The 12,569-nt window shown below is 41.1% G+C and overlaps 1 protein-coding gene across 1 annotated transcript; it reads left to right on the plus strand.

Moving 5' to 3' along the window:
- The first annotated feature begins 7,247 nt into the window (after positions 1-7,247).
- Positions 7,248-8,403, plus strand: LOC128948947 (bifunctional heparan sulfate N-deacetylase/N-sulfotransferase 3-like). The gene has a single exon (XM_054293704.1). The coding sequence runs from the start codon at positions 7,390-7,392 to the stop codon at positions 8,401-8,403; it is 1,014 nt and encodes a 337-aa protein (XP_054149679.1). The 5' UTR covers positions 7,248-7,389.
- Positions 8,404-12,569: the final 4,166 nt, after the last annotated feature.

A 12,569-nucleotide genomic window follows, 5' to 3' on the forward strand; every position in this document is an offset into this window, starting at 1 on the left:
GGGGTATTTAGTGTGTCATGAGAATAAAAGGGAGTAAAAGAGGAGAAAGTAAATAACAGTATTCCTGAATTAAGAGCTGTAAATTCTCCTGATGTTTGGAAAAGCAACATTCAGGTGGCTGTAGCTTTTTTCCTTTAAGTTTTTGCCTTGAGTTAGTCACAGAGAGGAAGGTTTGGACAGACAAGCGTCAGTGATGGAGTTAATCCGATGTATTGAACTGTCAGCCATTAGGTGAGCTAACAATCACTGGGCAATTGTGAGGTAAATTAGCTAGATCAAGAGGGCACTTGTAAAATTTATTCATTTTATTTCCCATTTGTGAAAGCTAATGCAGTTCACACAGGGAATCGTAACTCCTTCACCTGTAGTAAGGGAGCAGTTCCATCTTCAGAGCGAGGGAAGCAGGGTGTCAGTGGGACTAACTGTGTTTAACATAGGGTTAGAAAATTCAATAAAGAAAAGCAGCGAGGCTGCAAACACATTAACTGGCATTCTCTCAAGATTTTAACCCTACATTGTCTTGACAAAATGTAATTGACCTCACGGAATTTCCACCCCTGTGTGCTACCTTTAGAGCGGCTCAGAAATCGGCCATACCTGAAGCTGCACCGACAGCGAGAGATTTGGCGGGAGGGTGTAAGTTAAACTTCGCCTCAGCGCGACTGCAGGAGGGGCTTCCTAAATTGGTTTTGGAGGAGAAAAAAGAATTTTTTTTTTTTTTTTACTCATACTTTATTTAAGACAGGGACTAAGAATCCCACAAGTGAGGCGGCGGCGGCCCCCGTGTGGGAGGGGGGCGCCGCAGGTGCCGTGAGGGGCGGGCGCCTTGGGCCGCTGCGTGCGGGCGCAGCCTGAGGGCGCGGGGCCGCAGCCGCCCCCGGCCCGGCCGAGCCCCGGAGGAGGGCGGGCGATGTGGGAGGCGGCGCGGCGGCGAAGCCGCTCAGCTCCGCGCCCGCCGGCTCCGTGCCCCCGGCAAAGTTGTGCCCGAGCCGCCCGCAGGCTCCCGCTCCAATGCAGGCACCGCCCGGGCCGGGAGCGCGGCGGGACGGGGCGGCTGCCGCCACAGCCTCCCGCTGCCGAGGCGGCGTTTGCGGGGTTGTTCTGTGGGCTTTCTTGGGGTTTGGGTTTGTTTTTCTTGTTTCCCGGCGCACTGAGCATCTGCCTGGCGCGGTCCCCGCAGCAGCCCTTCAGGGGCTGGGCTTTTCCCGTTCGCTCTCCTCGCGGAGCTGTTCAGCGGGATGCTGTTGCCCTCTAGTGTCTGCGGGAATTGGTTATGGCTCTGTTGGGGCACAAAATTAGTCAGCCTAGTGCAGTAATTATTCATAACTTAGGGTGGTTGTAGCTGCTTGGATTCCCCAAATCCTGTCAGAAATTCATGTGTGCTGCTGCTCGGTTCAGCTGTCATGTGCAGCCCTCGGGAAATGGCAGAAAACTTGTATATTACTCATTTCGATGCCTGATACGCTGGATAATTGCTTCAGGTTTTGGTGTGGTGGGGTTTTCTCTTCCTAATGGAATGGTAAGTGAAAGAAAGAGGGTTTCTCTCACTGTCAGCATCCCCAGTCAGGTGTCATGGAAGAAATGGTTCTGAACTCTGCCTTATTATTAACTCTTTACACTTGGCAGTTGTGGGAGAAGGGAGAGGGGAAGTAATGGTATGGTCATGGACCAGACGGTGTGCTGGACATTTATCTCAGAGACCTTGAGCAAATCATTTACTCTTTAGATAGTGATGTTTTTGCAATTGCTGAAAAGTAACAGCGTTTATCTCAGAAAAATTGTGTGATGTCAAGAGCTTTAAGATATTTCTATACAAAGTGTTGTATGAAGGCAGAGTAATTTGAAGACTAAACTAAACTTTTGTGTTCTGTTGAAGTCTTTACAACCTTCTTTTAAACTATTTTAAACGTTGTATATTTAATATTTATAAATATTTTTCCTTGACAAACTGTAATGCTTGAATCCCTATCCTGTAAGGGTCTCTAGTACTGCATTAAGCAATGCAGCATGGAGCTTAGGATACCACAGGTACAGTAGAAACTACAAACTGCTTACCTGAAGGACTTGAAAAAGAATTTCTATCCATCAGAATTGCTGTGCTGCCTGAACCGTTCCCTTTTTTTCTAACAGCTGTGAGGGAGTGTAAACCTTTCAATAATCACACATTCCAGGGTTTGTTATGTGATACTAAAGGGTTTCAAAGGCTTCCCTTGACAGCTCATGTCTCATATCACCTTTTTACGAGTTGAAAATCTTTTTGATATGCAGTTGTAAGGTCTCATTCTCAGCCTGGATTTACTCATTTGAGCTGTTAATGCTTGAATATTTTAGTCAGTGGAGTAATGTTGTAAGTAGGGGTACTCAGAGGTTATTTTGGTGTTTTCATAACTGATTTAAAAGTCTGAGCCTTGCTCTTTACCCCAGGTTTGGTTGTGTTCGGTTGTGCTTTGCTGCTTCCTACCATATCCTTTGTATATCCAAAGATTTCTGATTTAGTAACACTAAAATGATTTCAGAATATTTCCTGTGAAGTTGTATTTCATAGTGAGTGGCCAGAGCAGACCTTTATGTTTAGAGCAGTTACGCAGCATTCTAATCAGTAGAGATTTAAATGTCTGTAGTAATATGCTAAACAATATGCCTCCTTTTTTTCTGCTCTTTGTTTAAAGCATTTAAAACTCATTTTCCATGTAATGCATCCCCAGCATGTCACCAGCACTGTGGTAGTGTCCAGGCTGGTAAAGAACAGAATGGGAATATAGTGATGGGGATTATTAGAAGAACGTTATTAAAAATATGTCTCTAGATAAATGTAGTATACCTCAATAATACTGATGACTACTCAGTCCAGAACTTTTTAGTAGTTCTTGATGAAAAGGGTTTTTGTTACCCTTTAAGAGTATGTTTTTTACCTTTAAGTATGACCCAACTTTATTGTTTCTAATCAAGGGTCGCAGTAAACAGTTGCCCTAGCACAGGCCTGAGGTAAGACTAAACCAGTGTTTTCTTACTGGGCTTTGATAAATTTGATCTGATAAATTGAGAACAATTTCTTGCTTATTTATGGGTATTTTAGTTGAGCCCATTGTTTTAATCTTGATATTAGGACAGCAGAAAAAAGTTGCTTGTCATTTTAAAAATTGTGTTGATACTCATGATTCAACTTTATCAGACATTTTTTAAGATTGTGTGCAGTTTTATGTGCCTGTGCAGTTTCTGGATTGAGAACCTCTGTGAAGAATTTAGTAGGCTGCATTTCCAACCTGCATTGTCTTGTGGAAGAGTTTCCATGAGGGTTATCAGGGGGAAATGATTTACAGAAGCCAAGAGTTTGGTCATTTATGCTTAGCAGTGAAACAACAAACTAAAGAAAGCTGCAAGTGGTAGGAACTCGCTTATGGTGTCCTTTGGGTCTTTGGGGTTCCTCACAGTATTTGTTCTATCATCAGTGCTACTTTGGTAGTGAATTTAAAAACCCTGAAACCGCAAACAGAACAAGTTATAAACCCCCCAAACCAATCCAAATTGAAGATCCCTATTCAAATGCATCTGTTTCATGCTGGCTGCCTGCAGATGCCTGTAATTGTGACTGCCCAGCAGTATGTTCGGAATGGTAAATCTGCTGCTTAACAAGGTGATATTTCTTTCCTGTACCAGCGAGATTTTCACATGAGCAGGTTCTGGGCTGCAGAAACCATTTCTGCAGCAGATGACAAGAGCATTGAGCCTTTCTGTCTGTGTTCATAACAAAATGCAAAACTTGCTTCCATGACTCAGCTTTCTCTCAGCAAGATCTTCTCCATAGAGAGTCTGTAAGTTAAAAACCAAATTCTGAATATTCAAAGATGCTAATTTTCACCTTAAGAGATCATTTTGATACCTCCTGCTTTGAGCAGTAGAGGTAAAAGGTCCTGGTCTGAATTTTAACACAGTGGCATGAAAATGTAAAATAGGAGATGAAATGCAGGTTCTTCTAAAGAAATAAAGTTCTAGATAGAAAAACAAACAGGCAAATTTTATTGCTTCAAACCATGGCAAAATACCACACAAGTTATTTTATAGGTAAAATTTATTGCAACATCAGCATTACAGAACTTTGGATTTATTTAAATCTGATTCCTGTTTTCAGGTGATTTGAAGTGGTTTGGGGTACAGGTGGGACCATATTCCTCTGTCACTGAATTCCACATGACTGTAGAAATCAAAAAGAGCTGAGACTGCTGATGCAGGCAGCTCTATCTATGGTCAGCTCTATCTATGGGTGTTTTTCATTGAAACAATGCTAACAAGCTTGAACTCTTGTGAAGACTTTCTAGACTCTGTTTTTTTTTTTTTTTTTAATTTAAGCCTTTTTCTTATACTTAGATATTTTTTATTGATGTTGATGTTATCACGACTTCTCCTTTCTTTGGTAAATATTGCATTCTTTGGTCATGAAAGGAAGACTCCTCAAGCACTCCTCTTCTGAAATGCTGCTTCTCACAGCTTACTCACTGTAGGTGCATTGAGAATTGCACTTTTTGTCTGGTTGTACTGTAGAAAATGAGAGCAAGCAGGGAGCATCTTCCCTGAAGCCACTTCTAGAGATGTGGTAAAGGTCACTGTCATGATCTCCATAGGTCCCCCAGTGTGTGGTGTGGTGAATCCCAAGGATGTCACTGTCAAGGGGGTGCGTTGTGAGTTGTTTTAGCATGCTGCTGTAATACAGCACTAGAGTATCCAGCAAGGATTATTGCTCAGGGGAAAATGCTGCTGTCCCTCGAGGAAAGCAACTGTACCTGGTCAAGACTTTGAGACTGTTGATATTGCAAAATGCATGTTCTCTTTGACATTTTTGTTTTCTTCTTTCTGTGTTCTTTGGAACTCCTGCCATGCAAACCAGTCCTTAAGCAAGTGAAAATTACCTAAGCCTCAAGCTGATACTAGAGAGTGTGAGAGTGTGCATTTAAACCTCGTTCCTTGCTCTGTTGCATCCCAATTGCTGCCTGCCTTCAGCAGGGAGTGTGCCAAGTCTGGCTGTGTCCTGTGCCTCAGAGAATTCCTCACTCCTCACAGTCGAACCTCACATCTGTCTTGGCAGGTCCAGCCACTCCTCCTTACAGCTGCACTCTGTAGCCCCAGGGGGCACCTGCAATTAGGAGCCAGGATACAATGACAGGGCTTTTCTTGAAGAAAACACGGGTGTCTGGGCTGGCTCCAGATTTTCCTCTCTAAGGAATGGCATTAGGAACCGTGTCCTTGCTGCAAATGTTTCTTGGGTTGCAACCCTTGTGAAATATCCTGTTCAAACAGCTCTGTCTCATCAGCCCTTCCTTGCTATGAGCTTAGGTCAGTGTCAATTCTCATTTTTTCTGTACATAGACCAGCCAGATCTGTGGTTATCAAAGAGAAATAGGTGTGTGTACAGCTTTTCTACAGAATGCAGTCAGTGTTAAGTTTAGGCACTAAAATTATGTGTTTCTTGGCGTTCAGGCAGCTGAATTGGAAATGCGAAATGAAGAGAACCCTTCGTGTGTGTAATGAAAAATCATCTGTCTGGAAACCTCTCTCTGGTGTTAACTCATTCAGGATAAAGCTTCTCTTTGTCACCTGAACTTGTTACCATGTTAAATAGCTCTGTTATGCCATCCAGACTGATATTCGTGAAGCTAGTGTGGCAAGGATTGGACGTTGCAGTTATTAAGAATGTTGAGTTCTTCTGAAGGTTCCTTCATATCGTTACTTGCTCTTTATACATAAGATAAAACCCAGGAAGTTGGAGTTATGTTATTTTGGTCTAACACTAATTAGTGAGCCTGGGTGAAAGGCAGGTCTCCTGCCCAAAAGCTTTGAGCAGGACTTTGTGCTGCTGCAGGGAAGGTTCAAGGCTGAATTTAAGGCTTCCCAGAAGAGGAGGGGTTGATAAACAGTTATCTGTGAGTAGAAGGTGAGGAGACTAAAATCCATCTAAAGCAGAATCTATCCAGACAGAAGGAATCTTGCTCTGAATCTTAACTATGAATGAGACAGCTCTCGGCACTTGCTGGTCATGCTGAATTTTGCAGTTTTGATGAATAGAATGACTTGGAGTTTTTCTCCCTTCATCTGATTTTTCTCGTTTATTATTACTTTATGCTCATCATGACACTAGGAAGATCTGTCTTCAGGGTTTAATTAAATTTCTGGACGTTACATGGGTATTGTTAAGTATATAACTTTTTTTAGCCTTTTTGAAAATCTGGAGTGAAAGACCAATTTGCTTACAATGTAGGATTAAAAAAAAACCCAACCAGGAATGGAAGGATTAACCTCTCAGTATGGAAATGACCACATCAATGCCACACTTTATCCTAATCCCATTTCCAAACGGGCCTGGGTGCAAACTACACTGAAGTTACAGTGGCATGTTCTAGATCTTGACACACTAAATATTTTTCAAAATCTGCTTTGAATCTTTGTTTATGACTTATGATCATTATTTTATGCTTGTCACACCAGCCAGTTGTTTTACTAGGGAGTTTTGACAGCAGTTGTACTGCTGGTTTGAAAAATTGCTCTTTCCTTAAGTACAAGATAGAACATAAGTATATCCTTAGGTGATCTGCATGTTAGGTTCAACTTTTGATTTATTAATTTCTCTTCTCAAATGTAAGAGCTTGATTGTTTTATGGGTTTTTTTAATACAAAGAAATGCTTCTAACAGCTTACAAATCCACAGTCCAGAAAAATGCTTTGTTTTCCTCTAATGTTGCAGGAAGCAAGTTTTGCTTAAAAAAATTCCTCTAATAGATGTAATACAGAGTGTATCAGTACATGTTTGTACAGCAGTTAAGATGTGCATGTTCTTGCTTCTTTGAAAAACTAATACAAGATAGAATTTGTTGAATCATGTTGCCCCAGCTTTTTACAGGTTATAAATTTTCTTCAGTACTTTGGTTGTTAGCAGTTGTCTACTTGGAGTTAACTTTTATCTTTAGGTTAAAAGAATTTCTAAAACACTGTAAATACTTTCCTTTTATGTCTTGCTTTTCAGTGCCTCTGCCTGCTTTATTTGATCCTCTGAGTTGAGGAACCTGTGAGATTTAGAGACCTTCAAATGCACATGGCAAGTAGTGGGAGCAGAAAAAAATGTTATTGCAAAATGTTGAGCCATTGGTCTCCAAACCTCTGGCTGGCAGTGATTTCTTTGCTCCCCATTAGTTTAAGCAGGTGATTCTTCACAAGGTGGTGTCTCATTTAAATCTCTGATTTTCTTTTCTTCTAGACTGTACCTTCAGTAAAGCTCTGTGGAAGATAGATGTGTGTGCTGCAATGGTGACATAAATATTTCAGAGGACTGGAACAAGTTGTTGGGAATCTGTGTTTGTTTTTCATGCTGCTGTTGAGAGCTGTCTAAGGCAAGTAAACACCATGAGTTTTATCCTGAAACTTCACAGACATTTTCAAAGAACAGTAATTTTGCTGGCCACTTTTTGTATGGTGAGCATAGTTATTTCTGCCTACTACTCGTATAATGGCTACAAACAGGAAAATGAACTCCCTGAAACCTCTTCAGAAGTGGAATGTGGTGATGCTCAACTGTTGCCTTACAAGCTGATGGAGGCGAAGACCACGAGGCCTGTTGATCCCCTGAGGACAGATCTTGTAGTGCTGGTGTTTGTGGAAAGCCAGTACTCAGCATTAGGCCAAGATATCGTAACCATTCTGGAATCTAGCAGGTTTCAGTTTCACACTGAGGTTGCATCTGGGAAAGGTGACCTCCCAGTGCTTATAGACAAGAACAAAGGCAAGTACGCTCTCATAGTGTATGAGAATATCCTTAAGTACGTGAACATGGACTCGTGGAACAGAGGCCTTCTAGATAAGTACTGCATAGAGTATGGTGTGGGTGTGATCGCATTTCACAAAGGCAGTGAGAACAGCTTGCAGAGCTTTCAGTGGAAGGGTTTTCCTTTCCATGTCCACAGCAATCTGGGTATTAAGGACTGTTGCATTAACCCTCATTCCCCACTGCTCCATGTGACTAAACCTTCTAAGCTTGAGAAGAGGCCCTTGCTTGGAAATGACTGGGCTGTTTTCCAGATTAATCACACAACTTATCAACCAGTGATATTTGCAAAAGTAAAGACGCCAGAAAACCTTTCTCTACCTGCTGCTCTCTATGCCACAGTAATTCATGACTTGGGGCTCCACGATGGGATTCAACGAGTCCTTTTCGGCAATAACTTGAATTTTTGGCTGCACAAGCTGATTTTCATAGATGCCATCTCTTTCCTCTCTGGAAAGAAGCTCACACTGTCCTTGGATAGGTACATTCTGGTTGACATAGACGATATCTTCGTTGGCAAGGATGGAACAAGGATGAACACCAACGATGTGCAGGTAAAGTATGTGCACAAAATAATGGTCATTACAGCAACGTGATTTTTTTAATCTGAAAGTGGGTAGTTGTTCATACTTGGAACTTCAGGGCTCCACCCTGGAGCTGTTCATATTTAATGCACGTGTTGAGAGTTTTACAAGCAGGAGGTAAATGCAGTCAGCAACAATAAATGTCAGCATAAACTTTGAAGAGTGGACAGGGTTACTGGCTGTTTGAAATAGTTTGGGATGTCAGGAGTTGCTTGCAGCATTTCACCTCTTCATCTCTGTTTTATGGCACTTGCTTGCAAGGAGGGTTTGTGTTATTCATGGTCTTAAATGCTCATTCTGTCACTAAATGACTTGACAATTTCCATTTTTATGTTTAGAGTTGTGCATTCCTGAAGGTCCTTTTCCACTCTCTTGTGCTGTTCAAGTGAGGTGATAGTTGTTGGTCAGTAGCGCTAACATCTTAACATTATTTCTTCCTGTAAGTATTTCTGCTGTGCTTTTTGGGGGGAGTGTTGTCCCAAATCAGGTAGTAGGTGGTCGCCTTTCTTAACTTGGTCTAGAAGCCAATAATCTGTATCATAGTGATTGTTGCCCTATTTGTGCTAAAAATAAGGGAGAATGTTTTCTTAGAACTTGGTTAGTGGAATGAGGAACTGCAAGAAGGAAAGACGAGGACAGCACCGCGTGCAGTGGGTTATTTTTGTTTCATTTTTAACCATGTTTTTGGGTTTTTTCAGTGTTACTATACATGTCAAGCTACAGCAGCTCTGCATACAGTGCTTCCTTAAACAAAAGGCTCGACCCTGCAGTTCAACTTTTAATTTGCTTTAAAATTGCGGCATACGCTCTTTTCCGAAACATCCTCTGTACATGCAATTGTAAATGAGATTTGCCTCCTTGTTGAGTTGGTGCTTTCCTTAGGCAAACAAATCAGGTGGGAGAGAACAGAAATCAAGGTGAAGCTTCCTAAATGGTTTTCCTGTGGAGAGTACAATGGCAGCGTTTGAATTAGATAAGGGAGCATGCTTGGAGAGTCTGCTAAATGCAAACTCAGGTTGCAGGAAAAGGGTCAGATCTGACAAACATCTCTGGCAGAGCGTGTGTTGTTCTCCAGCAGCACCACTTTCTGGTAACAAAGTGAGTGAAACAAAGCCTGAATAAATCCATCACTGTGTTGTGCAGCAGCAGTCGGAGACAGGATGTTTTGTATTGTTTCTCTTTGTAAGTGACACCTTAGGGTTGTCATTTTAAAATAAGTTAGGGTATTAAATTGCCAGAGTTATATACCAGAAACAGGAGACTATTGAGACAAATTTGATTACAGCAGGTACAGAAGGATAAACCATATTGTTTGGGAAAATAATTTGCAGTATGTCAGAAAGCAATCTTGCCAAAATAAAACTGTCAAGTTAAATAGAAGTTATATCAAAGTGGAAATAACTTTTAAGTAGGATAATTTCTTTTATACAGGACTGTGTTCTGAAACAATGGAACCTAAAAAAAGTGTTCCCTTCGGATTCTTCATCTACTTGTAGTTAAAATGTTGTATTAAACATGTTGTTAGGGCTGTCAGATGCAATGCATCTTCATTACTATTAATATCAAAGGAGTTATCCTTGGTGGCACAATGACGTGTGGAAGGAATGAAACAAAATCAATTTGCAGTAGTTGGAAATACATGATTGTAAAGTGTATTTGCAGATAAATGACATCTCATTAAACAGGAGTTTTACTGAGTTTTGCTGCAGTGACTGTGATGGAGAATTGGGTGCTACTAGTGTGAAAAGAGGTTCTAAATGTAGACTTTGTATCCTTTCAGTACTCGAGATTTGCTCATTTCCACCAAGCTTACATTTTAACTACTGGCACTACAGAATTAAGGAGGATTGTCTTTTGTGATTTAATTTTGTTTGACATATCTCCTTGATAATATTTTCTGGGTATACTCAACAGCTGCTAGGGCTGTGAGCTGGGGGAGAGTCAGGTGAGTGTTTCTACCAGTATTCTATTAATGCTAATCAATCTGAAACTTCAGGAGTCTCCCAAGAGCCACAAGACCTCTAGGGTTGGTTCTGGCTGCTCTGTGGATAGGATGGAGTTCAGAAACTGGATGGTTAATGCAGAACCAGTAGCAAAACTCAGGTGGTCATCTGCTCTAAACCCCCTGCTCAAGCTGGGCCATGGCCAGGTGCCTTTTGAGTGCACCTGGACAGAGGTGAGATCTCTCTCCAAGGAGAGAGATCCTGACTGCATGTAAGATCATGGTTTCAAAGGAATTTCTTCTTTAGATAACTAAAATAGATTTCCAGAGTGGCCAGGATAATTAATATGTGAGGGCTTAACCCATTAAAGCTTAACTCCTCTCTCCTTTAAACTATGTGAATTGGAGTTAAGTACATAAAAAAATTACTATTATAAGGTTTAGTGGTAATATTTTAGCAGTGTTATATATTGAGCTCATAAGAAGTCAGATTAAAAGCAGGCTTTCCAAAATGAGTGTCTTCTGTACCTCTAAAGAGGAGGCAAAGTGGTGCTACTTCAGCTGGAGTACCTGTAGTGTCAGGAACACAAGTGTAAAGAGTCCTTCTGAAAATGTTTTACAAACTTCGTTTATCCACCTAAATTCTGTTGTAAATGCTTTGTTTTGTTAAACAGCAGATTAAGTTTATTCTAGTTTCACCACAGCTTCTTCAATTACAAACAAAACAAGGAGGACCCCAACAACTTGAAACAGTGGTTGAGATTCTTTGAATAAGTACCTGTGAGAGACTTGCCAGTCTGTGTGTAACAGCTGGGCTGATGGAACACAGTTCTTCGATGTGAGATAAGGAGTAGCTGTCACTGTGCATCAACAATTACCATCCATCCTTATATTTATGTACTTTATCTTCCTCTGGTAAAATAGAGATAATGGAAGAGAATGTTTCCATGGTCTAATTGCCTCCCACTTTGAAAATAAGCTTGGTAATAATCAACTCAACATTCATTTTTCAGTGGTTTTTTCTCTCCTATTGTCTGTCTGGCAGGAGGGACCATTAGGCTGTGACAATGTTGTATTTTATTTTCCTTGTTTCTTTTAGAAAGACTTAAGAGCATGTGCCATGCAAATAATTCATTTAAATGGACATACAGAGAGAAATCTATCTAGATATCCACAGAATAAGTTTATCTTAATAGACCGTGATTGTCCTGGCTGACAGTCTACTAATTTAATATCTTCTTTTGTTAGAGTTACTCTTGGTGAAATTTTTATTACTGTAAAGCATTGAGATTTTTCAAGGGAGAAGCAGATGATGAAAGAGGGGAAATTAAATGTGGGTTTTTCTCCTGATGACAGTTAATCTGTGCTGGTGATCTAGGCCATGCACCTTTCCACCTTTCCCTTCAGTTCCCCAGTATGTGCACTTGCTGGAGTTCCTTGAAAGTTAATCACGTTTTTCAAATGAAAAATTAGAACACTACCAAATTATTTTGTCCTAATAACTAGCTGTTTGAGCTCCTCTTGACTGCCTGGTCCTTTGTGTGCTTTTCAAAAGAAACTGAATTGAAGTCAGGATGGGGATCTCTTCAGGTAAGCCTAACCTTTTTCTCTACCTGTAGTTATTCTTTATAATTGCCAAGGAAAAATCTTCATATTAACCATATCCATTGTTGGAAGGGGCTGATAGATCCTTATGTATCATTCTGGTTTGGGAGTGCCTGGGCGGTGCATCTGTTGGTGTACGTGTGCATGGCAGTGGGCAGTACAAGGCTCAGGCTGCAGTCTCCCAGCACTAGCACTGGAGAAAAGAGCTGTGATAAACGTTGTTCTGCTAATGGAGAGGGTGCAGCCAAAAGGAATCAGTTCCTAGCCCTTCAGTCTCCATCCAGTCTCTCATCTCGCCTGCATGTTGAGGTTTATAAGGCAGACTCCTCTAATGGAGCTACTCCTGTAAATTCCCACAGTAGACATAAACACAGAAAAACAGCTGATCTTCAGGGAGGCCCTGGTTAAGTGAATTGCACCTTAAAAGTATGTGGCCTTGTTCATAAATTGTTTCCAGAGTGCCTGCCATCAAATATAAACATTTGTATTTGGTTGGATCAGTCCTCTTCCATTTTCCATAGCCAGTGCTGTCGCTTCTTTGTTGCTTTCTTAGTCACATTGGTGGCCTAACCTTTTGTTTCATATAGTTCTGTTTAATAACAGATTTCCCCACTAAGAGCTAATTGTATAT

Source organism: Melozone crissalis, unplaced genomic scaffold, assembly GCF_028551555.1.
Source record: "Melozone crissalis strain CALT ecotype California unplaced genomic scaffold, PUWL_Pcris_2 ptg000179l_1, whole genome shotgun sequence".
NCBI classification, from domain to species: Eukaryota; Metazoa; Chordata; class Aves; order Passeriformes; family Passerellidae; genus Melozone; species Melozone crissalis.

Coding starts and splice junctions, on each gene's coding strand:
- LOC128948947 (XM_054293704.1), top strand. CDS start 7,390: ATGAGTTTTATCCTGAAACTTCACAGACATTTTCAAAGAACAGTAATT.